The sequence below is a fragment of the Empidonax traillii genome, unplaced genomic scaffold, assembly GCF_003031625.1.
Source record: "Empidonax traillii isolate 1590-97213 ecotype Southwest subspecies unplaced genomic scaffold, ASM303162v1 scaffold881:size300156, whole genome shotgun sequence".
In the NCBI taxonomy this organism is placed as follows: Eukaryota; Metazoa; Chordata; class Aves; order Passeriformes; family Tyrannidae; genus Empidonax; species Empidonax traillii.
This window is the reverse complement of record NW_020956074.1, coordinates 59,841-86,564: the sequence shown is the minus strand read 5'-3', so window position 1 is coordinate 86,564 and position 26,724 is coordinate 59,841. Positions and strand designations below refer to the sequence as shown.

The 26,724-nt window shown below is 55.1% G+C and overlaps 2 protein-coding genes across 5 annotated transcripts; one reads left to right on the top strand and one right to left on the bottom strand.

Moving 5' to 3' along the window:
- Nucleotides 1-26: 26 nt before the first annotated feature.
- Nucleotides 27-14,752, top strand: ANKS3 (ankyrin repeat and sterile alpha motif domain containing 3). Of its 4 annotated transcripts, none has more exons than XM_027902474.1 (18): nucleotides 27-101; nucleotides 3,326-3,426; nucleotides 3,560-3,732; nucleotides 4,147-4,345; nucleotides 4,512-4,633; nucleotides 5,297-5,378; nucleotides 6,028-6,163; nucleotides 6,470-6,628; nucleotides 7,688-7,813; nucleotides 8,280-8,395; nucleotides 8,700-8,867; nucleotides 9,378-9,502; nucleotides 10,015-10,156; nucleotides 10,978-11,150; nucleotides 12,124-12,221; nucleotides 13,146-13,229; nucleotides 13,676-13,770; nucleotides 13,989-14,752. In XM_027902474.1, the coding sequence occupies exons 1-17, from the start codon at nucleotides 53-55 to the stop codon at nucleotides 13,756-13,758; spliced, it is 2,136 nt and encodes a 711-aa protein (XP_027758275.1). In that variant the 5' UTR covers nucleotides 27-52; the 3' UTR covers nucleotides 13,759-13,770; nucleotides 13,989-14,752. The 4 variants fall into 4 exon arrangements, with proteins under 4 accessions (XP_027758275.1, XP_027758278.1, XP_027758276.1 ...); XM_027902477.1 differs by lacking the exon at nucleotides 27-101 and adding an exon at nucleotides 164-183; XM_027902475.1 differs by lacking the exon at nucleotides 27-101 and adding an exon at nucleotides 444-564.
- A 3,364-nt stretch (nucleotides 14,753-18,116) lies between these two features.
- On the bottom strand, nucleotides 18,117-23,176 carry LOC114067197 (glucagon receptor-like). The gene is made up of 14 exons (XM_027902482.1): nucleotides 23,004-23,176; nucleotides 22,153-22,301; nucleotides 21,889-21,985; nucleotides 21,525-21,632; nucleotides 21,122-21,243; nucleotides 20,919-21,025; nucleotides 20,664-20,820; nucleotides 19,961-20,120; nucleotides 19,703-19,763; nucleotides 19,463-19,532; nucleotides 18,957-19,045; nucleotides 18,650-18,788; nucleotides 18,323-18,364; nucleotides 18,117-18,218 (listed from the first exon to the last, which is right to left on the bottom strand). The coding sequence occupies exons 2-14, from the start codon at nucleotides 22,273-22,275 to the stop codon at nucleotides 18,147-18,149; spliced, it is 1,347 nt and encodes a 448-aa protein (XP_027758283.1). The 5' UTR covers nucleotides 22,276-22,301; nucleotides 23,004-23,176; the 3' UTR covers nucleotides 18,117-18,146.
- Between the last annotated feature and the right edge of the window lie 3,548 nt (nucleotides 23,177-26,724).

The window sequence follows — 26,724 nt, the reverse complement described above, 5'->3', positions numbered from 1 at the left end:
GGGGCTCTTGGGAGTTGTGGTCCGCGGCCCCGGCGGGCGGGGCGCTCCCAGCATGCCTTGCGCGCGCGGGGCCCGGTCCGGCGAGGCGCTCACCGGGGCAGGTGAGGGAGCGGAGGGGCCGGGTTGGGTTAGCGGGGAGGGTGCAGCCCTTCGGAGATGGTCCCCCGGCGCTCTCCGGTCTCGGTGGGGCCTCAGCGGGTTCCGAGCCGCTGGCTGAGCCGGGGGGGGCGCGGGGCTGAGGCCGCGTTCCCGGCAGGGCCTCGCGGGAGGTGCGCGGGGAACGGGCCTGGGAGCCGTTTGCCGGGGGGGCGTTCGGTACCGGCCGTGGAGAGGCCGCTTTGGCGGCTCCAACCGCGCTGGGCCCTCCGCAGGCACCTCGTGGAGTGACCCCAGCACTGCCCGAGCCCAGCCCTGGCGGGGCCGTGTCCGCCTGCCCTGCCGTGGGATATGTGCTCCCTAACGCTGCGCCTGAAGTGCTCTCGTGCCTCCTATCTCGTTTTTCTGAGATTGCGTTGTGTGCTTTAACGTGTTCGAGAATGCCGGGCTCGTGGTAGAATTAGTGAGGTTGGAAAAAATATCTTCAGATCGCTGAGTCCATGCTTTAAAAGATCAAGAACTTGATGTTTTTTTCAACAGTAGCGCTGAACCCACGTGTGACGCGTCCAGGAATACTTTCTGTCACACTGTTACCGTCTGGAACCTGATGTGGTTCCTGCAGCTGTGAGGTGTGTCAGCAGTCAGCAGATGGTGCAGTGCAAAGATGAGATGTTCTGGCTCTTGTTGTTGTGGCTGAGCTGGTAACAACTCTTTGTACCTGTACAGGGATGTAACAAGGCTTCTTACTCCCTCCAATAGGTTGTCGGTGGATTTAGGGGAGATAGAACTAAGGAGCAGAAGTGGAGTGTGTTCCTGCTCTGGTGTAGTCTCACCTCGAGTCCTGTGAGCAGTTCTGGTTGCTGAAATATCAGAAGGTTCTAAAGCTATTGGAGAGTGTCCAAAGGAGGGATGTGAGGACGGTGAAGGGTCTGAGGAGCAGCTCAGGGCACTTGGTGTGTTCAGCTGGAGAAGAGGAGACTGAGGTCAGACCTCATCAGGGTCTGCAGCTTCCTCAGGAGGGGCAGCTCTGACCTCTGCTCTCTATGACCAGGGACAGCACCTTTCCAGCTCAAACCATTTGATATGATCATCACCGTGATATTCACCCTGCCACAAAGAATGGGTTATTTCTGTCCTGCTCTCTGCAGCAGCCAATTGTGTCACATGTCCCCTCCAGGCATCTCCTCTTGGGACCAGGCAACCCTGATTTCATTTCACTTCAGGTCTTTTCATTTCAGCCCTGAGGGCTCTGATCACTGTTGTTCTGTAGATTGTGCTCAGGTGTTTACAGAGCTGACATCAGGCTCCAGTTCAGTCTGAGGTGAAATCTGAGAGTTATAAAAAAGCAGAGCATGGTGGTGGTGGGAGTGAGTCTGAGTGCCTTGAATATTCTGAAGTCCAGCATAACCTGTCTGTCCTGTCAGGATTGTCTTGTGGACTGTGATCACCTCCCCAGGGTTGTGTTGGTAACTTGTACCTGAGTGGGGCTGATTCTGACAAACACCAAACACCTGTGTGGTTTCTAATTAATGTATCCAGTTAATAAGCAGGGCTGCAGAGACAATGAGCTTCACTTGCATCTGAATGTGCTTCTACAAACTGCCCTGGGTTTTCCCTCCTTTCACATGCCTTTTTGCCTTCCAGGAGCAGCTTTAATCTGTTGTAGTAAGAAACATTTCTATCTTCCTCTTTACAATCCACTTAAATCCACTCCTGTCTACTTGTATTTTGATTTTGGGGTGTTCAGGCCTTCCATTTGTGCTCTGCCCTGCTCTTGCCTGAGAGCTCTGGTTTGCCCACTGTAATACAAACAGCTGCTATTAAGTAAAATAAGTGCTTTTGCAGGTATCTTAAGGAAGGGAACATTTGTCACCAGCTGATTAAGTAGAATAGATGGTGCTTTTTTAGTCTTAACAAGCCAAAGGAGAAGGAGGGGAAGAAAAGGAAGGTGTGAGAGAAAGGGTCCAAGTGGGGAGTGAAGAGGTAGGAATTAAAGGTGCTTTCTTATGTTGTAAGAAAAGGATCTGGTGTTTCCAAGACAAAGACTCACAGCTGATCAGAAAATATAAGTATGGGTGTGAAAACTTGCCACTGAGGGAATCTAAAGAGCAGCTGCCCCTGGAAAGCCTGTTTCTGCTCTCTTTTATTCCTCACCAATGCCAGGTTTGGCATTTGCCTGACCCCAGAATGAATCAATCTGAGGAATTAAATTGTCAAGAAATTATCAGGAAGAGGAAAGACTTCTTTATGTTGGCTTAGCCGCCCAGCAGATTATGTAGTGGGACCAAGCAAACCCCAGAAATGCTGCATGGTGGGCAATGACACTGCAGGGAGGGGAAAGCACTTCCCATGGGATTGAGTGGAACAAGCTGCCCAGAGAGGTCGTAGAATCTCCTTCCCTGCAAATATTCCAAACCCACCTGGACACAGCCCTGAGCAATGTGCTCAGGGAGACCCTGCTTGAGCAGGGAGGTTGGGTGAGATGATTTCCAGTGGTCCCTTCCAACCTGGAGCATTCCAGGATTCCGTGCCTGGAGCTGCAGCTGAAGGGCCTCAGCTGATGGATGCAGCTGTGCTGAGCAGCTCTTTACAGAGTGCCAAACAGGAGCACTCCTGTGAGTGGTTATAGTGATTAATCTGTGATTGCTCCCTAAGGCTGGGAATAAACCTTGCAGGTAGTGCTGGAACTGGAGGCACTGTGTAATTAAGTTGTGTCTGCAGAACGCTGGGCATGCTCCCACAGTGAATGGGCAGCTGCTGCTGCTCCCAGTGTTTCAGCAGTTTCCAGGATTCACACAGATAGGGCTGGGTTGCACCTGAAGAGCTGAAACAATAAGTGGTACAAGCATTCTTACAGCCTGATGATAGTGAAGTGTGAACCCTGTTTAGGTGACATGAACCACTTTCAGGAGCAGTGGGCAGTTGTCATTATTAGTGACTGTGTCTTAATTTAAGCAGGGCCATCCTGTAATGTAAGAGTTGGAAAAAAACCCAGGAATGTCTGACACGTGCATTCTTAATTCTCTCTCTGCATTATAAAACATGCAGAGCAAGAATTACACGCTTTTGTATACACTAAGCATCTTAAATAGGTGTTTAGTCTTCTCTTGATGAGCTGCCTTGGGCATGTTCGGATTAGAAGGGAAGGAAATAAAGCCAGTGCTTCCGAAATCTTAATACAGTATTTGAAAGATGTGCAGTTTAGCATTACTGCCTTTTATTTTTCCAGTGTATTTGAATCCCCGAGTCCCCTGCAGCAAGAGAGAACTTCCAGCAAAATCTTCTCAGCAGCTGTTACCGCCTGGGGCTGAGGAGTGGATCAGAGCAGAGGTAGGAATTGGAACCACCACAGCTCTGAGCTGAGCCTGTGGCACCTTGGAGCTGCAGCTCCAGCGGGTGATGCCTTGTTGGATGGAAAACGGGGGTCAGGAGCTCAGTGTTGTGCTTTGCTTTGGTTCCTGAGGGCGGGATGTCGGAGCTGAGTGACGAAGCCAGCGAGTCGGAGCTGCTGAGCCGCAGCCTGTCCATGTGGCACGGGGCCGGGATGATGTGCCGGGAGGAGCTGGACGTCCCTCTGGACTTGCACACGGCCTCGTCCGTCGGGCAGTATGAAGTGGTGCAGGAGTGCATTCAGCGGTGAGAGGGGCTGGGGCGGGCACAGCTCTGGGGTTTACCTGTGCCAGGTGTGCTTCTCGCCGGTGCCACCCCGGTCAGCGCACCAGGGACACGTCCCTGCAACTGCCAAAGGCTGCTGGGGCACAAAGTTTCAGGGGCAAGTCTGCTGATAAAGATTATTTCCTTAGTGAGTTAGCAGAAGGTGTCCCTGCCCATGGCAGGGGGGTGGAACAAGATGGTCTTTAAGGTCCCTTCCAACCCAAACTGCTCCATGATTCTGTGCTTTGGTGGAAGTTGTGCTAGAGCTGGAAGGAATTCCATGCAGGCTTCAGTGCTAGAATTTTTTTCAGTGCAGTGATGGTAGCAAGAGAAGCTGACTGTGACCTACAGCTCAACCCCAGTAGTCCATCTGACTTCTTTCCTTTTGTTATTTAGTGGAGACCTGGATTTAAACCAGAGGAACTGTGGGGGCTGGACTCCACTGATGTATGCCTCCTACATCGGCCACGACAACATCGTGCACCTGCTGCTGGAAGCCGGAGTGAACGTGAACATCCCAACCCCAGAAGGCCAGACCCCACTCATGCTGGCCTCCAGCTGTGGGAACGAGAGTGTTGCTTACTTCCTTCTACAGGTGTGTATCCCATAACCAACAGGTAGAGCCACAGCACGTGGTTTAAATGTTCTGTTGTGAGTTCAGCTTCGTGCAGGGATTTAAACTCTTGGTGTCCCAGCACAGAGGGGAAGTAAAAGCCCGAGCAGAGGGGGTGCAGTAAAGGACATTGTCTCTTCTCTTGAAGCAAGGTGCAGAGCTGGAGATGAAGGACATTCATGGCTGGACTGCCTTGTTCCACTGCACCAGCGCTGGGCACCAGCAGATGGTCAAGTTCTTACTGGAGAATGGAGCAAACGCCAACTGCAAGTAAGGAGGAATCTGTCATTTTATTGTCATTTCTCCTTCAGATGTGAAAGCAACAGTGGGCACATAAACATACTCCAACACAGACACCTGCTTTTGTCTTCCCCTGTACCTTAGGACATGTGGCACAGCTGACACAAGGACAAACTGTACACTGAATGGTGGTCTGCCCATGTTGTCACTGTTTATTTATTACTAAGATCAAGAGAAATTATATTTACTGCTTGTTTAATTATGAGCAGAACTCTGAAAGCAGAAGGTGCAATGCCTTCTGAACACAAGTGCGCTTTGCAAGTCTCCCTGTTGAATTTTCTGTATACTCAGAGTGCAGTTTGATTTTTGAAGTGTGCAGTGCATTCCCGTGCCTTGGGAACTGCTGTACGTTTAAACAAGCTGTTCTTGCTTTATTAGCTCCTGTAAAACTGATTTTGCCTCTGGAAGGCAGATCTGCAGCTGGATTTGTTGCTGTGCAGCCAGTCAAGTAACACTGAATCCCCCTGGGGAGTTTTTTCTGGGATAGAATGGAGTGCAGTAGAAGAGCCAGTGTTTGATAGAGTTTATGACCAGCAAAGGTGGAGGGATGGAGATGTTGTGTTGGGGTATGGCAGTAACTGCAGCACAGTTCAGCTGTGATTATCCTGGTCCGTGTGTGTGTTCTCTCTGCAGGGAGCCAGTGTATGGATACACACCTCTGATGGAAGCAGCTGCTTCTGGCCATGAGATAATTGTTCAGTACCTTCTCAATCACGTGAGTGTCATGACAGTTGTCTGTAAAGCTCAAAGTCTCTGCCTCCAGCCCTCAGAGGAAGAACCACAAGTTTGACACCAGCCTTTTTTGCAGTGTTATGTTTGATCCTTGGTGACAGTCACATCTGAAGCCTCAGACTTCCAGGATTGCTTTCTGTTTTCTGCAGACTAGTACTGTGATTTTACACTGGCCTTGCAGGAACAGGAGTGAGGCCTGATTGTCCAGATTTAACTGAATAATGACCGAATTAGGAAACAGCTAAAGCTGTGATTTTTCTACTGTGTGTACAGGCTTGCATGCTCAGGCTAGTGGGCATCTTCTGCCTCCAAAAGCTTTATTAGCATGCATGCCTCTTAAACAATTTGGTTTTAACATCCCATTTAAGTTGTCCACCAGAAGGAGGTAGCAATACAAAACACTTCCCAGATAAACAAGTTCCCCATGCACAAAATCCATGTACCTGGGCTATTTGGCATTCAGGGACACTGGGGACACTGTGGATAACTAGAAAGGCATCAATATATTAGTGGAGCTTGAACTGTCTGTCAAAGGTGAGCCTGTATTTCTGATGGAGGAACCAAGACAATCCTGGGGTTTTTTTATACAGTGCCCTCTGCTTTGTGGATTTAAACTGGTGTTTTTTCTCCAGGGAGTGAAGGCAGATGTCAGAGATAACACTGGAGCCACAGCACGGACACTGGCCATGAAGTATGGACATCCAAAGATTGTGGGACTGATAGATTTGCATGCAGCCCCAGTGCCCAAGGTCTTCTGCAGGGGTCCAGGTAACAGATGTTTTACCTTGTTCATTTTAAGATGGAACCTCAAGGGAGGTGTTTGATGTTTCCAAAGCATATTACTGTGTGTATGGGGTAGTGCTAGTTGCTCTATGCTGGAAATTCCAGCATTTCTGAGGATGGAAGAGCCATGAATCCATTAACTTTTGTCTGCTATCCCTTTTCTGACCTAGTTTAGTTGTTTCACCCTCCCTCTTTAACATTTTCCTTTTGCTTTCCACTGCATTTTTAGGATGGGTAGCAACTAAAGCAGGTAAATTACTGTGCTGCTAACAACATGTGTTTGAACTGTAGGAAAATACGAAGAGCTGAGTTCCTCAGATGAATCATGTTCTGCTCCCCAGAGACAGAGACCTGCTCGTAGGATGAAGGGTCCCAGCATCCATGACGGGCCCCAGGCTTTGGCAAAGATCACAGCTGTTGGGATGGGCTGCAAGAAGCTGTCTTGCTATGGTGAGAGGAGTCAGGAGCCTGACTGAGAGTCCTCTGAGGTTTTTCTGGGCTAGCAATTGTTTTTCTCTTCGTTTGGGGTTCATGTGTGTACAGAACAGAGGTAGTGAACACCATCATACAAAACTGTCCAGTCTCTGGTTTAGAAAGAAACCCCCTTGAATTCTTTTGTCAAGGCTGGATATTGATGAGGGGGACACTTCCCTGTTCCTACCTCAATGACTGCTCCCCTCCCAGCTTCCCTTTTTGAGGCAGGCTCAAAAGTTGGAGTCCTTCTCAAGCTGCTGACAGAGCTGGTCACACAGGCCAGGAAATCACTGATCATGAAAGTGAACTCTCTGCTTCTGGACCTGTCAGTTTTTTGCCTTCCCTGATGCTTGAAATGCTGCTAAAAATGAGATTACAAAACCTTTGCAATAGACCAAGAGAGAGACAATACCAAGTCAGGCTTCAATCCCTGGATGCAGTGGTGTAAAGTTTGTGTTCCTGTGTGTGTCACAGCTATTTGTCAGGTTGATTACCTGGTTGAAATAGCAAAGGATATGGACTTCAAAAGGATGTTCAAAGATCAGTTCATTCTCTCAAAACCAGATATGTATTGTCCCACAGGCACTGTCTGTATCAAATGATACTGTGAGCTTCTTAAATGACAGTGGGATGCTCCTGGTGTTCTAGCACAGTTGCAGAGGGGTTGGTTTTGCAGGGTGGGCTGGGCTGGGGATGGGACACAGTTGGCACCTTGCTCTATTAAGCAGGTGCTTTTGCCCTTTGATAAAATTTGGGTGTGAAGAAATGCTGAAAACTGCTATTTAAGGTGCATCTCTGTTATGAGGCTGTTTCCTCTGACTTCTTTTCAGTGCAGCTATGGAAGTACAGCTGCTGTGGGGGTTGTGTGAGGGAACTGCATTTCTCAGGTTTTCTCTGTGCCTTTTAGAATGAAACCTTCCAGTTGAGAAGAGAGTCTCTTGTTTTGAAATCCCTCAGTGGTTGTATTTTCTGCTGGAGCCTCCCTGCTAACCTGTATCCTAATCTTAGCGTGTTCTCCCTTCCTCTTGCACACAGAGCAGGTGCCCCCTCAGGGCTATGTCACCTTCAGTGACGATGGCAGCTGTGAAGGAGGGGACATCCGGAACCGGGACGTCACCTCTCCCATCAATGAGCAGGATGTGGAGAGCAGCAGCAGCCGGGGTAGGTCACTGTCTAAGAAAAGGGTCCAGCTTGCAGTGCACACATGGATGGGAGTCCAGCCCTTGGCTTGCGTGTTCTTTTGCCACTAAGATGTTGCAATTGGAGCATCTCTCCTGAGGGAAGGCTGAGAAAGCTGGGATGGTTTGGCTACAGCAGACAAAGCTCAGCGTGGTGATCTCATCAATGTGTACAAATGATCTGAAGGAGGGTGTGAAGGAGGTGGAGCAAAGCTGTGTCCAGTGGTGTCTGTGGTACTAAACAGACTTGGGGAAAGATTAACATCTGGGATCAGATGTGATATTTCTCTCTCAGGGTTGTCTTGTATGATGGGTGATGCATATGAAGCCTTGCTCTGGGTTTCTCCTTCCCTTACACCTCCAGGAGGTTCTGCTGGCAACTGTGTATCAAAAACAGAATGTAGGAAGTTGAAGCTGACCTTAAACATTTTTTCCCTATTCCTTTACAGAGGATAATGTTTTCTCCAACAACAACTTGGGAACCATCAGGAGCAGCAGCAGCAGCAGCGAATGCCTGACCAGAGCCCTGGGAGTCAGCAGTGAAGGCTCCTTGGAAAGCAATGAGGTAGTGCCTTCAGTTATCCCTTCTCTGCCTTCAGCTTGGCAGTGCTGTCACCCTTACACAGCCTGCTGTGACTCTACTTCCATGGGAGGTGAGGAAAGGGGCTAATACAGGGACAAGAAAACCAAGGAAGGGGAAGAGGTTGGAGGTTATTCCATGGTTTAAACTCACAGCTCACATGGTTCAAGGCAGCTCTGGAGCTGATGTATAGAAGTGCCCTTAGGGCTTGAAGGAGTCTGTACTAGTGATCCTGACATCTTTGCACACTCATCCTTGGGCTTTTGCGGGTGTTTTGTTTCTTTTCCAGGACTCTGACCATGCAAACAGTCCCCCAAGTCGGAAACAAGCCAAGAGCTTTAAGGTCAAGAACCGCTACAGCAACAGTGACAGCCAGTGGAGCCACTGCTCAGGGAAGGCTGGGGGCTCTGGTCAGCATGTGGTCCTTCCTGAGCCCCCTGCCTACACAGGGCCCCAGGTAACTGCACACAGTCAGTCACACAGCCTCTGTCACTCTCACAGGTGTGGGAGGCTTTTCCAACGTTGCCTAAGCTGCTCTCTTGGATAAAAGGGAAGTTGTCACCAAAACACCTTTGATTCCAAACCTCTGCCCAAACTTCAGTGCTTGCCAAACAGCAATTTCTCGTACAGATAATTGTTTATTTAGGTGTTGCTTTTGCTTGGAGGGGTTTTCTAGACCTTACAGGCCTGTGGGTGTGCTACCAAACCTAGCAGCGATGTGGGCTGGGGTAGATGTTGGTGTGTCATTTTTCTCTAGCAAGAAGAGGCCATGGCTGCAGCAGAGAGTCCAATCCTGCCTGGTTATGTGACTGTGGAAAAGGGCAGGGAACCAGGGGAAGTTGTGGTTGCTGCTGCAGCCCAGGAAGGTGTTACAGCAACATGAGGAAGCAGATATTTATGATTGAGAGAAATGGTAATACTTTTTGTTTGTGAGGGTATAAATAAGTTTGTTTTGGATGGGCTGCAGGACCTGGCAACATTCCTTGAGCAAATTGGGTGCCTGAAGTATCTGCAAGTGTTTGAGGAGCAAGACGTTGACCTGCGGATCTTCCTGACCCTGACAGAGAGTGATCTGAAGGAAATTGGCATCACGTGAGTGTTTGTCATGGTGTTCTCATCTCACCCCTTACAAACCTGGTCAGGAAAGTTCAGCTAGTGAGTGCTGCTCTTCTGGCTGCCTCCACTCCCTTTTGATACCCCCCAGTTCTTGGCTGTAGCACACTCCTGCCGCTCACAGAATATGCCACGTTGGAAGGGGCTCCTCAAGCCCAGGACCATCCCCAGGAGTCACACACATGCCTGAGAGTATCATCCAAACACTCCCTGAACTCAGCCTTGGTGCTGTGACCACTGCCCTGGGGAGCTGGTTCCAGTGACCAACCACTGTCTGGGTGAAGAACCTCATTCTGATGTCCAACCTAAACCTCCCCTGACACAACTCCAGGCCATGCCCTCAAGTCCCATCCCTGGTCCCCACAGAGGAGGGATCAGTGCCTCCCCCTCCTCTTCCCCTCACGAGGAAGTTGTAACTGTAATGAGGTCTCCCTTTTGGCCTAGAGAGATGGTGCAGGGCCTGATGCCTGCGTGTTTCCCCTGTCCCCCAGGCTGTTTGGGCCCAAGAGGAAGATGACGTCAGCCATCGCGCGCTGGCACAGCAGTGCCCGGCCGCCCAGCGACGCGCTGGAGCTGGCCTATGCCGACCGGCTGGAGGCTGAGATGCAGGAACTGGCCATTCAGCTGCACAAGGTGAGCCTGCTGGGAGCTGCTCAGGGCCTCACACGCTGCAAACACACGTTGGTGTGTTTTTATGTTGTGCCTCTGATGTCCTTTCCCTTACCCCGGGCCAGGGCTTTCAGGGGACACGCTTGGTGTGGGGTAGGTCAGGTAACAGCACAGGTACAGCTTAGCAGCTCATGGAATGTGCTGAGTTGGAAGGGACCCATCAGGATCACCGAGTCCAACTCCTGCTCCTGTACAGGACACCCCAACAATCCCACCCTGTCCCTGAGAGCACTGTCCAAATGCTTCTTGAACTCTGGCAGCCTTGGGGCTGTGACCACTGCCCTGGGGAACCTGTTCAGTGCCAACCACCCTCTGGGGGCAAGAATCTTTTTCTAATATCCAACCAAAACCTCCCCTGGCATAACTTCAGGCTGTTTCCTCTGATTCTCCTTATCCTCTGTGCTCTGTGTTCGTGAAGCCTTTGTGTCTGTTTCCCCCCCAGCTGAGAACTATGGGAACCAGGAGCAGGAAATGAATCCCTACTCTTTTCGAGCAATGTCATTTTTATGGTGAAGTTGTGCAGCCATCAGTGTGTTGGTTTGGGAAATTTGCCCTAATGAATATATTTGTAAATGGAGAGGAAGGCGGAATTGTAATTTTGGGGCTGGGCTTGCTATGGAGAGAACCTGTTCTCAGTGTACAAGCCTTATCCAGCCTCCTTTCCCGCTGGAAAGGAACCATCTGGTTGCCTAAGCCATTCAAATGACTTCAGAGCCATGCCAGAGTAGCAGGAATGAGTGATGTGCAGTAATCCCAGGCTAACCCCCTGTTCTGCTCTGCTGCAGAGGTGTGAGGAGGTGGAGGTGATGAAGGGCCAGGTGTGCCAGGAGCAGAAGCTGCGTGCAGTGGCTGAGAGCTGCTTGATGGAGCGGGATGAGACCTGGAATGCCATCCAGTGCCAGCTCAGAGAGGCTCAGGCCATCACCAAGGATGCTGGAGTCCTGCTGGATCAGATCAAGTGAGTGATTCCCAGGAAATGACACTGAGGTTACCAGGAAATGGGATTTGGGGTCGTATTGGCAGTCCTACAGGTGAAGTTTAGGGTAAGGCAGGAGAGCTCACCTGGAATGAAACCTGAACCCGTTTTGGATCCTGCCTGACTTTCCCTAGTGGAAAGCCACAGCCATGGGAGCAGATGTGAAGCCCTAGTCAGATGTTTGAGCTGTAAGTGGCCTGACTTCTTGGGGGTGCTGGGTGCTCCTGTTTCAACTCGAAGGAACCAAAAGGCTGAGGGCTTTGTGCTTACCCAGGGTGATCAGGTGAATGCAGGAAGGAGTGAACTTCCAAACCCTCTCAGAGGACTCACCCTGCTAGTGAAGAACACTTTCCTTGCAAGTCTGACGCCCAGCAGAAAATCCTGCCCTGTCCATTCACCCCCACCTCCTGACACACTTTTTTATTGCCTTTGTGGTGGACTCCTGTCACAGGCCCTGTTCTGTCCACTGATAGAACAGGTACATCCTTGAAGGTGGCATTAATCCTGCTGTTTATGAACTGTAGCCCAGCAGAGTGTGCTCACTGAGCTGGGATTGGATCCAGAAGGACAGCAGAGCAATATTCCCACCTGCAAGAGGAAGAGCTTGGCTTTTTCCCTGACTGAGGAGCTGAGGCTGCCTGGTAGAAGGGCCTTGCCATGCTCTGAGGATACACTGCTTGAATCCATGGGATGGTGATGACAGCCAGAGAACTTCTGTGCCTGTCTGCTGCCTGTCCTGAGGTCACTTCCTTCGCCCATCAAAAACCTTGGATCGGTCTTGATTCTCACACCAACCAGGCACAGCCCTTGGCTTGGGCTTCCTCCTGCTCACCCCAGTCCCCCCTCAGCTCCTCTCTGAGTGAGGCAGAGATTGCTGTGGGTGGAGATAAGGCACAGACCCATGTTCCCAGGAGAGTCCCTGTGTCCTGCTGATGGGCTGTGTCCTGTTTGGCAGGAGCTGTCAGGCAGAGCTGTCCTCCCGGCTCGTTCCGGAGCGCGTGGGCAGCACCGCGCTGGACACCGGGGAGAGTCGGCGGCCCGGCGAGCGCCCAGGTGAGGAACACCTGCAGCTGCAGAGAGGGGGGCAAGGAGGGGGCAGCAGGAGGCCCCAGAGCCAGCCAGCCCCACGCTTGTCTTTCCTTGATGAAAGGGTGAAGTCAGCGAGTTGGAAATGGATGAGGAGCCAAACCCTCGCACTGAATGTGAAATGTGCTCAGGGGAAGCTGCAGTTCAACTCCCAACACCCCGAGTGCTTTAGCACTCGGGGTGTTGGGAGTTGAACTGCAGCTTTTGGTTCTCAACAAGTGGGAAGTTGAGGGGTCTGGCAGGTGCTTGTGGATAGAAATGCAGAGCTGTAAGACAGGTGTTCAGTGACAGCCCTGCTTTGTGGGTCTCTGGCTGCACCTCAGGTGTGTCACTGCACTGTGTACTGGAGCAGGGGCTGAATCAGAAGCTGTGGTTGGTTCCCTTGTCCCAGTTTGGGGGATTGTCCCATTCAGTTTGTGGGGCAAACACCTGGACGCCTCTGAGTAGGCCTGGTCAGCAGCTCCTTATTGCAAGGAGTTAGCAAATCATCCCTGACAATGGTCGAGGCCGAGTTGGATGGGGTTGGAGCACTCCAGGGGGTGGAGTCTTTAAGGTCCCTTCCAATCCAAACCAATCTGTGACTTTGTGGTCCTGCTTCTTCCTGTTTTAAAAGTGAGACAGAGATCCTGCTGAATTCTGTCCACTACACCTAATCTCTGAGATTTTTAAATATGACCCAGACAGTGTAAAAACATAAATTCCAAAGTGGTAGAATTGTCAGCAAACCCCCTCAGTTTGGCATGGGCAGTACCAGCACTCTTCCTGTGTAACTCAGAATTCCAAACTGGAGCCACTCTGGGTGTGGATGCTTCCCAGCAACACCTACCCCTTGTCTCTGCCCTGTCACAGAGAGCATGCAGATGGATTAACTGTGTGTTTCTGTGCTTGCAGTGCTGGAAGGGTGGCCACCTTCCCTGAAGTCCCTGAGCTTGCCTGAGCTGTCAGCTGTGCTGGAGGAATGTGTGGAAGAGATGGGTAAGAGGGAAGGACCCTGGGCAGGTGAAGGGACTGTTGTGCCAAGGGAAGGCCTGGCTTTGTGATGGCTTAGAATGGTAATTGAGAAGGACCCAACAATCCCTCCTCATTCAGGGAAGTCTCCAGGCTCTGAAGTTGGTGCAGGCATTTTCTCCCTGCAGATCTTGGGCTCTGCCTCATCCTCTGCTGAGAGGCCCAGGCTGAGAGATAGCCTCTGCATCTCCTGCCCAGTGGTCAGAGCTGCTTGGGAAGTGGTTCCCAAAGCCTGTGTCCTGTCCTCCTGATGACAGGAACTTGTCCCAGCCACAGACAGAGAGACACCCTGTTTTTATGGATGCTGGAAGCTGCAGGGGAGCAGGCAGCAGGAAGACAGCACAGCAGTTGGCTGAGTGCAGCCTGTTATTCCCTGTTCCTAACGCTGATTTTTGCCTTTGGTTTGTCCTCAGGAAAAGCTCTGCAGACTGTGACTCAAAACCTCCAAAGGCTCCAAGCCCCAGGGCAGAGCGAGCCCAGCTGGCCAGAGCCGTAACAAAGCAGGAGGGTGAGTGGGAATTACTGAATTATCATCCCCAGGGACAGGCTGTGGCACTGAGGGACATCTCCCCTCACTGCACATCCCGGTGCTCACTCACAGCACACCACCAGGGCTGGGCTCTTAACTAGTCCTCACATGCCCTCTGGTTGGTTTTCCCATGGGAAAACCCTTAATTCCCTGTGTCCCACAGAGGGGTGACTGTCCTGTTTTTGGGGGTGCTGCAGGGACACTGACGTCGGGTGACTGTTCCACCCGGAAGCTGAAGGAGCGTGAGCGCCGTGCCGGCAACGCCGCTGCTCTGCGAGTGCCACCACTGCCCACGGGGCCTGGCAGGAGGGCTCGGCCACCAGAGAAAACACAGGAGGACAGGGGACAGCAGAAGAGGACACAACCAGCAGCACTCTGGGCCTGACTGCTGTCTGGGCTCCCAGGATCCTTGTTCACACTGGAAGGTTTGGGTTAGGAGGAGAAGCTCCAAGCTCAGATATTTTATCTGCCTGAAGAGTCCTGCAGCCCTTCTGTTGGTCAGGGCGGTGTGGTGTTAGAAAGCTGACAGTTACACACAGCAATCAATTAATTATCTATTTTTAGATCCCAGCCTCCCCACCGCCTCTGAAATCTGCCCTTGGCTCCTCCTGCACCACGTGGATTGGCACAGAGGATGTGTCTGAGGCCACGAGGAAGACAGGTTGTTGTGGAGGGGTGAAGTGAGGGAAGGTTGTAAGGTTTGGCTCTTCAAGCTGCAGTGAAGCTCTGTTCCTAGTTGGAATGTCTGCTCTGCTGCCATCCCAGAGCTGGGCTTCAAAACCTCTTCCTTCAGCCAGCCCACCCTGGTTTTCTTCAGATTCTTGCCCTCCTCAGGGGTTGTTTGTGATCAGGTGCTGTAGTTTAGGAATGGAATTCTCCAATTTACTGCTCCCCCTGAAACACTCCCAACCATCCTGTGGTGGGATGGAGAGGAGAACTGGAGGCACAAAGGGTAAAGAACAATTTACTGGGAACAGCAGTGAGATAAGAAAACCAACAGTAACAGCAACAATATCAACAACAGAGGGTACAAGAGAGGCAAACAATTGTTACCCCCCGACTAAAAGGCACCCCTTTCCCCCAGCCCCTCTGTATGGCAGGAGGTAGTACAGAATAACTTCCTGGTCCTGGCTATGCCCCTCCTGCCTACTCTAAACATTAATTCCATCCCCAAAAGCTTGGTTTTGTGGTAAATGCTTTGTAGCAGAGACTGTTGTTTGTCCATGCCAAGATCCCAGCGCTGGCAGTGGCTGCAAGGGCAGATGTTCCCCTTGAAGTACCTGAGAGAGAAGGAAGAGCTCGGGATTGTTGAGCTTCCCATGCCTCTGGCAAGCTGCAGAATGCCAGGATAGCAGAGCAGGAGCTGAGGGACAGCTCTGTCCCCCATGGGAGATGGGCACAAGAAACCACATCCCAGCTGGAGCTGTGGTGCAAAGCTTTGGTCCTCACCACTTTCAGTGAAATAGTTCTGCCAGGGCATTCCAGGGTGGGCATTTTCAAAGGACAGGCAGTGCAGGAACAGGCCCTGCCTCTGGGAGCTGAGAGAGTGGCCAAAAGCAGGCAGGTGTGGCCCTGTCTGATGTGCCTCTGCCCCACTGGCAGCTCCTGTGTGCTGGGGATGCTGCTCTCTGCTCGTGTTTGACTCTAAATTCACCACAACACACTGTTTTTTTCATTTTTTAGCAAATGCCGTAGTGCACGTGGCACCTGGTGCCAGGTACAGGACAAGGCTGCAGGAGCTTCACCCTGAAGAATTTTGATGAGGTGGAGCTAATTCTCCTAAGGCAGCATCCCTGGAAATTCCTCAGAATTTCTGGAGGTTGTGCTGGGAAGAGTATTCTGTGCTTTGTCTCTCATTCCCTGTCAGTGGAGGAATGGTGGGCAGTGCCAGGGCCTCCCTAGCCTTGGCAGTGCCTCCAGCCATGCTATCAGTGCTGTGTCCTTTGAATTTAAGGCAAAAAGACCTCAAAAAAACCCTCAGGGAAAGGGCCTGGGAGCCCCTGGAGAGCAAGGGAAGCTCTGGCTCAGCAGTGCCTTCAGAACTGGGTGGGCTTTGCAGGACACGGCTGGATGGAGACTACACACATTTAGGTCTGGCTTTGCTCAGTCTTAGGGTGGAAAAAATGGGTTTGGAGGGGTTCAGATGGTACCTCCACTAGACTGCAGTGCTTGGGAGCCTGGGAAAAGGGGGAAGATTGGGCAGGCTGTGAGGGAAGGAAAAGGAGAGGCCCCAGGAAAGGTGCTGCAGGAGCCCAGGTGTAAAGGCTCCAAGGGGTGTGAAAGCAGACAAGGGGGACACGGGGCTGGGAATTTTCTACGAGAGTGTTTCCCTGAGGAGGCAATTCCTGAAATGGAGGATGTTAAGCAGCATTCCTTGCTGCCAGGGGGGCTGTGCAGGCAGCAGGGAGCCTGGTGCTACCCTAAGGCAAGCTGTGTGAGGAGAAGAGTAATTGCTAACTTGGGATAAAAGAATAAAAACTCAGAACCTGTTTGTGGCGTGTGGGTTTCTCTGGAGGGAGATGGATTGTGGAATCATGAATTAGCTCCCTGATCTGTTTAGGGCAGTGGGTAACACATACAGTGCTTTCCAGCTTCCTCTCCCAGGTGGTTGCAGGCACTGGGAGTGCCTCATCTCTGGCTTCCCAGCCCTGCCTGGCTCCTCTCAGAGGGGCCATCCTTGCAGCACTACCTGGGTGGGGGATGGGGGAATCCATTGGGACCCCAAAGCACCCACCAAAGAGCAGCAACTCAGCACCTGTGGAGCTGCTGGACTGGCTGCCCCATCCCTGAAGTGTCCAAGGCCAGGTTGGACGGGGCTTGGAGCAACCTGGGCTGGTGGAAGGTGTCCCTGCCCATGGCAGGAGGTGGAACAAGATGGTCTTTAAGGTCCCTTCCAACTTAAATCATTCTGGGATTCAAGAGCTGTGTCCCTCCCTCGGAGCAGACAGAAGCAGCAGGCTCTGCTTGTTGAAAAATAAACATTTATTTACATCGGAGGAGAGAGTTAATGTGTAAAATGGTCTCACGGGGGCTACAGCAATCCAGGACAACTCCTGTGTGACTCCAGCCTGGCACAGCCTCTCCATGAGACACTCCAGAGGCTCCCCCAGCCTGTCAGGGAAGGGGCAGGAGCTGGAGAACCTTCTGTGTCCCTGTGCTGGAGAGCCCCAGCTGCTTCCTCCAGCCTGGAGGGGCCTTTTGCAAGAGAAAGGAAGGAACCTGGTTAGGAGCAAGTACTGGGGAGCACGTCTGTGCTGCTCCTGAGGGTGACAGCAAGGACCCAAGGTGATGGTGGTGACTGCAGCTGCTCCTGGCTCTTCCAGGAGAACACAGCATCAGGACAGGAGCTGGGAGCCAGGCACATGCAGCCCTGCTCAAACCAATCCACCTCAGATCCTTGCCAAGGCAGAGGTGTCAGTGCTCCTGAGCTTCCTGGGCTTCCCAGGCTGCTTGGAGAGCGTGGGCTGATGCTCTGGCACCTTGCTGGAAAGCAAACTCCCTGACCTGACTCTCAGCCTTTTGCCACCAAAACAGTTCCTGAGCCGAGCGTGGCTCCTGCCTGGGCCTGCCCAGCTCTCCCCCAGCAGAGGAGGGGGTGGTTGGGCTGGGAGCTGGACCTGGGATGCAGAAGGTTGGGCTTGGCTCCAGCTCCAGCAAGCTGATACTCTCAAATCCTTTACTCCCTTGTGACTTTGAGGCTCCATCCTTGGCTCTGCTCAGCAAGGAGGGGGGTGGGCGCTGGAGCCACGTTCTGTGTCCACGAGGATGGAGAGAAGGGGCAGAAGCAGCACCTCACTCTGAAGAGCTTTACAAGATGACTGTGGATGTCTGGGAGCTGTCAGGGGATTGGGGAGATGGTCCTTGGGTAGGACAAGGAGCGGGGACAGGGATGCCTGTCCTGATGTTTTGGTGCAGCAGGAGGGTTTGGGCAGTGCCAGGCTGAACAAAGCCTCCCATTCCCACTGCTGAGGGTCCCCTCAGCACGTGTGCCTGGGTGGGTGTGAGTGGACAGGGAGTTCCCCTGGCACGGCTGGTGGGCGCTGGCAGGGGTTGCTGATGGTGCACAGGTGGTGGTGGGAAGCAGCAGGTGCTGCCCACGCAGCCCCCAAGCCCAGGCAAGGTGAGGCCCCCAAGGGGGCAGCGATGCCTGGCAGTGTCTGGGGTGCCCATCTCCCCCTCGGACCACAGTGGAGGGGTGTCCCTTCCAGCAGCTCCAGCGTGGCACAGCCAGACGCTGGTCCCAGCGTGGGCACTGCCCAGCGCAGCTTCCCACAGCCCCCCACCCTGCAGCTGGGCCCTCGTGGCCATCGTGGGCAGCAGCCCCTCTGCCCGGGCTCTGCGGGGCAGCCTCTGCATCACTGGGCACAGCAGAGCACCGGGTACTCGAGCTTCCACAGCTGCCACTTCTTCTTCATCTCAGACTTCACCTGACACGGAGGGGAGAATGGGGGCTTGTCCCTGGCCACGCCCTCCCTGCAGGCACAGGATGGGATGGGAGAGGCGGGCAGGAGATGCTGTGGCAGGTACCTACCTCCTTGTTGGCAAAGCAGTACAGCACGGCCACCAGGAAACCCTGGGGAGAGAGCAGGGAGTGAGCCCCCACTGCCATCCCTCCCCTGGGGCTGGCACGGGCTTAAACTCCCCCCAGACCATTTCTGGGTGCTTTTAGGGCTGAGGTGCCACTGCTTCAGAGAGCACAGGAAGCACCATCATCATCATCAACACCGGGGCAGAGGGTGGGAGGGATGGTGTCCCCCACCCCATGGAGGCAACACAGGGAGAGCAAGCTGGTAGAGACCCCCCCAGTTCTCGCTCCATGATGTGCTCAGAACAAGGACGTGTCACACTCCTGCCTCACCTGGAAGGAGTTGAGGAAGAGGGTGAAGAACACCTTGATGTAGCGCAGGATGCCCGTGGTTTGCTCGTCAGTGGCGAAGATGAAGACAACCTCGTGGATACCGAAGAGGGGGATGAGGGTGAGGGTGGCTTTGGCCAGCCTGGAAGAGTGTAAGGGGACCCTAAATCTCCTAGTTAAAGTCAGGGGGGTCATTTAAGGACGTGAAGGGTGGAGGAGCAGGGTGGGGATGGATGGGGAGTGGATGTGGTGTTACCCAGGACCAGGGATGACCCACGAGTGGCCACCCCCTCCCTCCTTCCCAGCTCACCGCAGCTTGTAGTCAGCGTAGCCCTTCTGGTTGGCTCGGAGCTTGGCCAGGATCACCTTGAGGATCCGCATGAAAATGAGCAGGTTGATCTGGGGAGGGGGAGACAGTGCAGGGGCACACAGAGCCCAGCACCCCCACCCCTCGCAGCCCACCCTGCCCCTCAGGGCACCTGCACCCTCAGGGCCTGCAGCAGATGACACACCCTGTGCTGCCAAGGCTGCTGCTGCCCTTCCTCCCTTCCTGCCGTCCCAAAATCCTGACTAGGAAGCAGCAGGGACCACCCCCAGCCAGCCCCTTCCTCTGGAGTCAAACACCCTCCTTCCTGCACGGAGCCTGGGGGTTGGCAATTTGCTCTTAAAACAACAACCCCGTGTCCATTCCACTGATCCTTGGAGGCCAATCCACCTTCCTGCACTCTGCTGGGAGCTTCCCCAAGGGATCACAGCCCTGCCCAGGGCTGGGCTGCTGTTGCCCAAAAAGGCACAGGGGTAGCAGGTGTCCCCTACCAGGGAGGCGAGCAGGATGGGGATGCGGATGATCCACCAGTAAGCCATGTTCTCGTTCAGTGCCCAGCACCTGCCCGGGGAGACACGGAGAGCAGCACCATCAGCCCGTGCCAGGGGGGCAGGATGAGGCCAGAAGCTTGCCAGCCCCAGCCAGGTGGCTCAGGGACCCTCAGCAGCCTCTGTGCAGTCCCAGCCTGGGGCTGAGCACCCCGGGGGAACCCCCAATCCATCCCCACTCACTCTGCGTTCTCCTTCAAGTACTTGGCGGCCATCCAGGGCACCACGAACACCACGGGGGTCCCTGCAAGTTACACAGCAAACCCTGTAAAACCAAGCACCCTCCTGAGATTAGAAACCAGTCCCAGGGCAGGGGCACCGTGGGGACACCCAGGGTCAGCAGGGCCCCCAGCCCTCACCCTCCCGGGGCTGGTTTGGACCGTGGTGCCCCCCAGCACTGGGTGCTGTGCCCTCCCCACCGCACACTCAGGTGGCCCCTACCCCAGCCCAGGTAGAGGTAGAGCCTGTAGTAATTCTTCTCGGAGAACACGGCCCCGATGAGCAGCTTGTAGAGGTAGATGGCTTCCACCAGGAACCAGTAGTGGTTGGCCAGGATGCAGTACTGCATCAGCACCTGCGCCACCCGGCACCCCAGCGCCGCCTGCCACAGGAGAGACACCGTGGGGCTGGCTGTGTGCCCACCCACAAGGGCAGGGGCACCCCTGAGCCCACCCGTGGGAGCACAGGCACCCCAGCAGCTCACCCACAGGGGCACGGGTACCCTTGGGCTCACCCAGAGGGTGTGTGGGCACCCTGAGAGCTCATCCTGCTGCACAGGCACCCCGAGCAGTCTGAGATCTCAGCCACTGGGTGCACAGTCACCTCAAGAGCTCACCTCTCAGGTGCAGGGCTCACTCATCAGGTGCACGGGTACCCCAAGAGCTCACCCACAGGGGCATGGGCAGCACAGGCCCCCCACAAGCTTGTCCACTGGGTGTATGAGCACCCAAGAACTTGCCTACCACATCCACAGGTACCTCAAGACCCTCCCTCAGGTGCATGGGCAGCACCAGCACCCCAAGAGCTCACCCACCAGCGCGGGTGCACAGGCACTGACAGCCCCTGCTCAGCCCTTCCCAGGGGCAGGATCCCCACCCCCCCTCCAGCCCAGCACTGACTGGGGTCCCCCCGGGGCAGCACTCGCCTCGTGGCTCAGCAGAGCCTCCCAGTCGGCCACCCTGACCAGCTCCACGCCCCAGCGCCGCTCCAGCAGCGCGTCCTTCACCATCACCGAGGTCGCCCGCAGCCCGAAGGAGGCGAACAGGTTGGCGTGGATGTAGTTCCTGGTGCAGCGCAGGTTCCTGTCGAGCACCAGGGTCAGGCTGGGCACCCCTGGGCTCAGCTGGCACCAGCTGGCAGGGACCAGGGGCAGGACCGTGTCCCCCCCCGGCTCTCCCACCTGAAGACGGTGAGGACGAGCAGGGCAGAGATGAGGGTGAGGAGCGACAGCGAGTACCCCACGGTGTAGAGCACCTTGAAGCTGACCATCAGCCTGCGGGCACCCTCCTGCAGGGGAGCACAGCCGTGAGCACGGGTGGGCAGCACTGCCCAGGGCTTGGGGTGCCCATCCATCCCTGCCCAGTGCCCGGGCCAGGGTCCCACCTCCTCAGCCGTGACCTCCATCTCCTCCTCACACTGTGAGTAGTCCCTCCAGGGCTGGCTGCCATTCACCGTCACCCACTGCCCGTCGGCACCGCACCTGCGACTCACCAGCCCGTGTTTCACTGCGGACACAGAGCACCAGCACGTCCCCCTTGGGCTCCCCCAAACCCCTGTCCTGGGATGATGGGTCAGACCCTGCTCAGCCCCACAGACCCTCTACCAGGGCAGGCATGAGCAGGGCATAAGCTGGCCGTGCTCCGTGCCCCACGTGTCCCCTTACTCCAGATCTGCTTGTGGGTCTCTCTCCCCCCTCATCAGGCAGAGGGGAACGCTGAGAGCCTCTCCCCTCCAGCACGGCTCTGCTCTGGCTCCCAGCAGTGGGATGGCAGAAGGGCATCCTCACCTTTCTCAAACCAGGGCAGGTAGAAGGGGCAGGAGACGTTGACAGCGGTGCCGGGGCTCCCATCAGGCCAGCAGGCATACATGTCGAACGTCCGGTTGCAGAACAGCCCTTCCAACGGCAGGGAGGGGGAAAGAGCTGATTGTCAGATGCTGCTGGCACGGCCACATCCAGCCCTGCCATCCCAGCACCTCTGAGGGGGCTGGGGTCACCCTGAACGGGCCATGGTACCCCCACACCCGCCTGCCCATTCCAGCCCTGGGCATCCCATCCGAGACAGGGAGACCCTTGTCAGTCCTCCTGCTCGTGGGGGGTGACCCAGGTTTGTGTACCCTGTGTCTGACGCGAGCTGGGCGTGGCCGGGTACCTGCTGGGTAGGGCTCGCTCGCCATCCTCCTCAGACACTCGTCACGGTACCGCAGCCACTCCTCAAAGGTCTTCTCCAGCACCTTGGCCCCGCCGTGCTGCAAGCCCAGAGCTGGGTCAGAGCCTCCTGCCCCACCACCTGCATCCCCCTGGCAAACCAGAGTGTGCTGCATCCTCGGCATGGGCAGGGACACCGGAGGGAGCCAGGATGGAGCCTGCTCGCCGCGGCTCAGAGGCTGCCCCATGGCCCCAGCTTGGCCCTCACCGGCACGGAGAACAGGCACATCCAGGCGAGTCGGACAAGGCTCCCAAGGTATCCAGGTCCAAGCATGTCCCTCATGGCTGCTCCCACCAGCCTGCAGCCAGTACTCCCAGTGCCGAGGTGCATCTCAGGCTGAGCTGGGGACCCGGATCCTGGGGAAGAGGTGGAGGAGGAACGAGCATGGCTCGGCTGTGCCGGCCACCCACACCAGCGTGGAGGAGGAGAGGTGCTTCTCCTCAGGCAGTAGACAAGATCCTGGGCATGTCCGGGGCTGCCACGGCCCCGAATCACTTCCCTGCTGGAGTGCCAGGCAGAGTAGCCGGGGTGTAACTGGATCGCACCTCTCGGATGAGCCTTGCCAGCTTCTACCCAGCGCTGCCGGCCCCGGGCTGCGACGGTGAAACCGCAGGGAAGCAAAAGCCACCGTGACAGCCCCAGCGCCACCGCTGCCACCCCAGCAGGTGGCACTGGGTGACCTGGGAAGGGGCCATGGCTCCAGGGCCAGGAGGCAGGGAGTCCTCTCCAGGGGTCCCCCGGGACACCCTCGCCCCGCTGCCCACCAGAGGATGGGACGGCCCAAACCAGCTGCGCGCCATCACCTCCCGCCCCGATCCTGCTCGCAGAGACCCCTCACAGCCCAGCCGTGGGGTTCGGGGGGCAGGAGGAGCACGGGCCCCCCCGGGGCTCCTCGGTCCTCCCGCGGCTCCCCATCGCTCCAGGCTGGACGACCCCAGACTTCCAGCACGGACCCGCCGGTCTGTGCCCCCCCCCGAGGATCCCCAGCAGGTCCCACTCGGTGTCTGCGGGGGTCCCGCTGCTCCGCCGGGGCTGCGCCGCTTTCTCCACCCGCTTACCCCACTCGGCCGTGCCGGCAGCCCGGGCAGTGCCGGTGTCACGGTATTCCCAGGATTACCGGCAGCTGTTACGGTGTTCCCGGTATTACCGACAGCACCGGTGTTCCCGGTGTTTCTGGCAGCCCCGCAGCCCCAGTGTTCCCGCTGTTCCCGGTATTCCCGGTATTCCCGCTGTTCCCGCTGTTCCCGGTATTCCCGGTATTCCGAGCAGCCCCCTCTCCGCGAGGTGAACGCGGCACAGACCGAGCGGCGTCTGCGGTGGAGCCGCCTCCTGCCAGCGCCGTGCCCCGACGGGAGGGGGAGTTTCGGGGGGGGGGGATCGGGGGGTTTAGGGGGGAGTTCGGGGACAGCACCGCCCCCGGGGGCTCGGGCCGCCCCGGCGGGATCCGGGGGGGTCCCGGTGCCGCTGCCTACGGAGCTCCGGGACAGACCCAGGATCCCCCCGTGCATCCCACAGGAACGGGCACAGGGATCCAGGTCCAGCCCCATCCGGAGTCCCTGCTACAATGACAGAAGAACAGGGATGCGCTCCGGGTCCAGCCCGGCTGAGGGTTCCTGATTGCATCACGTGGGGACAGGGCTGGGGGTCCAGCCCTCAAACGGGGGGTCACCGGGATGGGACCGGGGGTCCAGACTCCTTCAGTCTCGCCCAGAGCCCCGTCCTGCCCACCATGCAGCCCCAGGGAGAGTCACGGGGATCCTTCACCTGCCCGACTTGGTGCCCCTCTGGCCGTCCCCTGGGCGGGGTGCAGTGAGGTGCTGGCACAGGGGGACATTCCTCTGGGGACCCTCAAATACCAGCAGCACCCCTGGGCTCTCACCTTCCCTCCAGTGCAGCCATGCTCCCCTCCACCCCTGCATGCTGGTGCTGGCCCTGCCCTGCAGCACAATGCCACGTTCATACCCAAAACTGCCTGAATGCACCAGAAAATGCATTTATTCTCCAAAAATAATGCTCTTTGCCCACTTTGCTGCAGTGGGCTCAGAGCAGACCCATGAGTCAGATGGATGAGGAGTCACATCTCTTGCTCCAGCCATGCAAGTGTTGTCTGGTTACTCCAAGTGACAAATTACACATTTTGGAGCAGCCCAGGGTAATGATTTGCTGTTTGGGGGGAAAAAAAGCCCTCAGGTACCTCCCTCAGCTCAAGCCAGCACTGGGGTATTTGTTCATTAGCAGATTATGGACTTGGGACAAGGGCCTGGGGTGTCAGGACAAGGGGGAATGGCTTCCCACTGACACAGAGCAGGGATGGGATATTGGGAAGAAATTATTCCCTGCAAGGGTGGGGAGGCCCTGGCACAGGCTGCCCAGAGAAGCTGTGGCTGCCCCAGCCCTGGAAGTGCCCAAGGCCAGGTTGGACAGGGCTTGGAGCAACCTGGGCTGGTGGAAGGTGTCCCTGCCCATGGCAGGGGGTGGAACAAGATGAGCTTTAAGGTCCCTTCCAACCCAAACCATTCCAGGATTCTGTGATAACATTGTCCTGTGGCACCTGTGGAGGATGATTCCAGCCATGTCCCCCTTCCCAGATATCCCAAAGAACTCCCTGTGTTCATATTAGATGTGAATCCATCTAACACCAGCAGGAGCATGGGGTGGGCTCATCTCATAGGGATGTTTGGGACACAGCTGACACCGAGGAGTCACAAGTGATAAATTTATATGTTAAAGGCAGAGTTCATCATTGGAGATGGGAAAACTGTCCCAGAATGGTCTCATGCACTGAAGGTGTTGGTGCCTCTTGGGCAACTTGAGAGCTGCAGGAGTACTCAGGAAGAGAAAAGCATCTTCCAGAGTCCTCCAGCATAGAACCATGGAATGGTTTAGGTTGGAAAAGCCCTCTAAAATCATTGAGTCCAACTGTTAACTCAGCAGTGTCAAGGCCACTGCTAAACCAAGAGCCACATCTACCTGTTTTTTGAACACTTCCAGGGATGGTGACCCCACCACTGCTCTGGGGAGGCTGTGCCACTGCCTTCCAGTGAAGAAAGTGTCCTAAATGTCCCATCTAAACCTTTCCTGGCACAACTCGAGGCTGTTTCCTCTGGTTACCTGGGAGAAAGGTCAGTGCCACCACGGGCTAGACGTTGAACCAGACACAGGGCTAAATCCCTTCCTCGAAGGACCATTACTGGCAGAAACAACTCCTGAAGGCAGATTTCACTTAGTCGGGGAAATTCATCCCTGTGTATTATTGCAGGCTCTGCTAATCAAGCTGCTTTTCTCGCCATACAGAAGCAATTCACAGAACAGAAACGCTCATCAACACATCCTGACTCGCAATTATTCAGTGAGCTTCTCAGAAAAGCCTGTCTGAGCAGTTACCAGGTAAGGAAATCCATCAGCATGTGAATGGCCCCGAAGCAGCGTGAGGAGGGACAGGGCTCAGCGGTGCTGATCGATTCAGCAATGCTTGCTGCTACCCTGGGAGGCTGCCGGGAGGTCAGGGGCACCAAAGACCCGTGGAGATGCTAAAATACAAAGTATTTTTAATATATTTAACATCAGCAGATGGTGCTGTTTTAAGATTAGTGCAGAAGTGCAGCCTGATGAGATGCAGGCCCACGGGAGCGTGGAGCTGTTTGCCCTGGTATTTACCAGCCTGTTTGCCCTGGGACTGCCAGCCCACCCAATATAACCAGCTAAGATTTTGTAGGGAATCAGCTGCTTGGACATTTATTCCCGAAAAACGCTGGGTTTAGGAGATACTGAGAGACAAAGGACTTTGTAAGGACAGAGAGAGATGCTGTTTTGAGTCAAAAAAAGAAAAGCTTGTAAGTCCCACCCTAAGAGGTGCCTTGGAGGGTGTGGCCCCAGCCAGCAGCTTCCAGAGATCACAGAAGACCTAGAGCTCTGAGCTTGGGGTTTTGCACAGTGTTTGCAGGACAGGAGCATCCATTTCCATTCCATTTCCATTCCATTTCCATTCCATTTCCATCCCGTTTCCATCTCCTCGGGCGATGAGGGACCCCACTCCATCGCACAGTTTCATAGCAAAGGTCACTTCCCAGGCGCTGTTTTCCCCTGCCTGTGATCAGTGACTGTTCCCGGCTCGTACCGGCACTATTGGATTTGGCACTTACTCGGAGCAGCTGCTGCCCCTCCGGTGAGCCCCTGGGCACACGGGCTGTGAGTCTGGATCAGAGCTGACCAAGTCTCTCTGGTTCCCCTCGGGGGATTCTCACCTCATTCGAGCCGGAAGGTTTAAACGATAAGATCAAGAACTTGTCTGAACAACATCGCTATTCACATCCTGCCCCGGGGCTGCGCTCCCTGTGCTCTGCTGAAGGGCACGGCTTCCCCTCTTCCATAAGGAAAGCCTTGGCAGGCAGTGCAGCATCCGTATTTCCATATTCCAGCCGGGGTTCACATAACCCCAGGGGCAGGAATTCAAGGGCAAATAAAGGGCTGCGTCTTTGATGTCCTCCCTGCCTGTGAGGAGCTCGGTTGAAACTTCTTCTGTTACCATCTGTTTAAGATGAATTTGGCTTTATCTGCAGCCAGCTCTGGGGCCCCCCAGCACAAGAAAAACCTGCCTAGAGCTGCTGGAATGAGTTCAGAGGAGGACACAGAAATGTTCCAAGGATGGAGCCCCTCTGCTCTGGAGCCAGGCTGGGAGAGCTGGGGGGGTTCACCTGGAGAAGAGAAGGATCCAGGGAGACCTGAGAGCCCCTTGCAGGGCCTAAAGGGGCTCCAGGAGAGCTGGAGAGGGACTGGGGA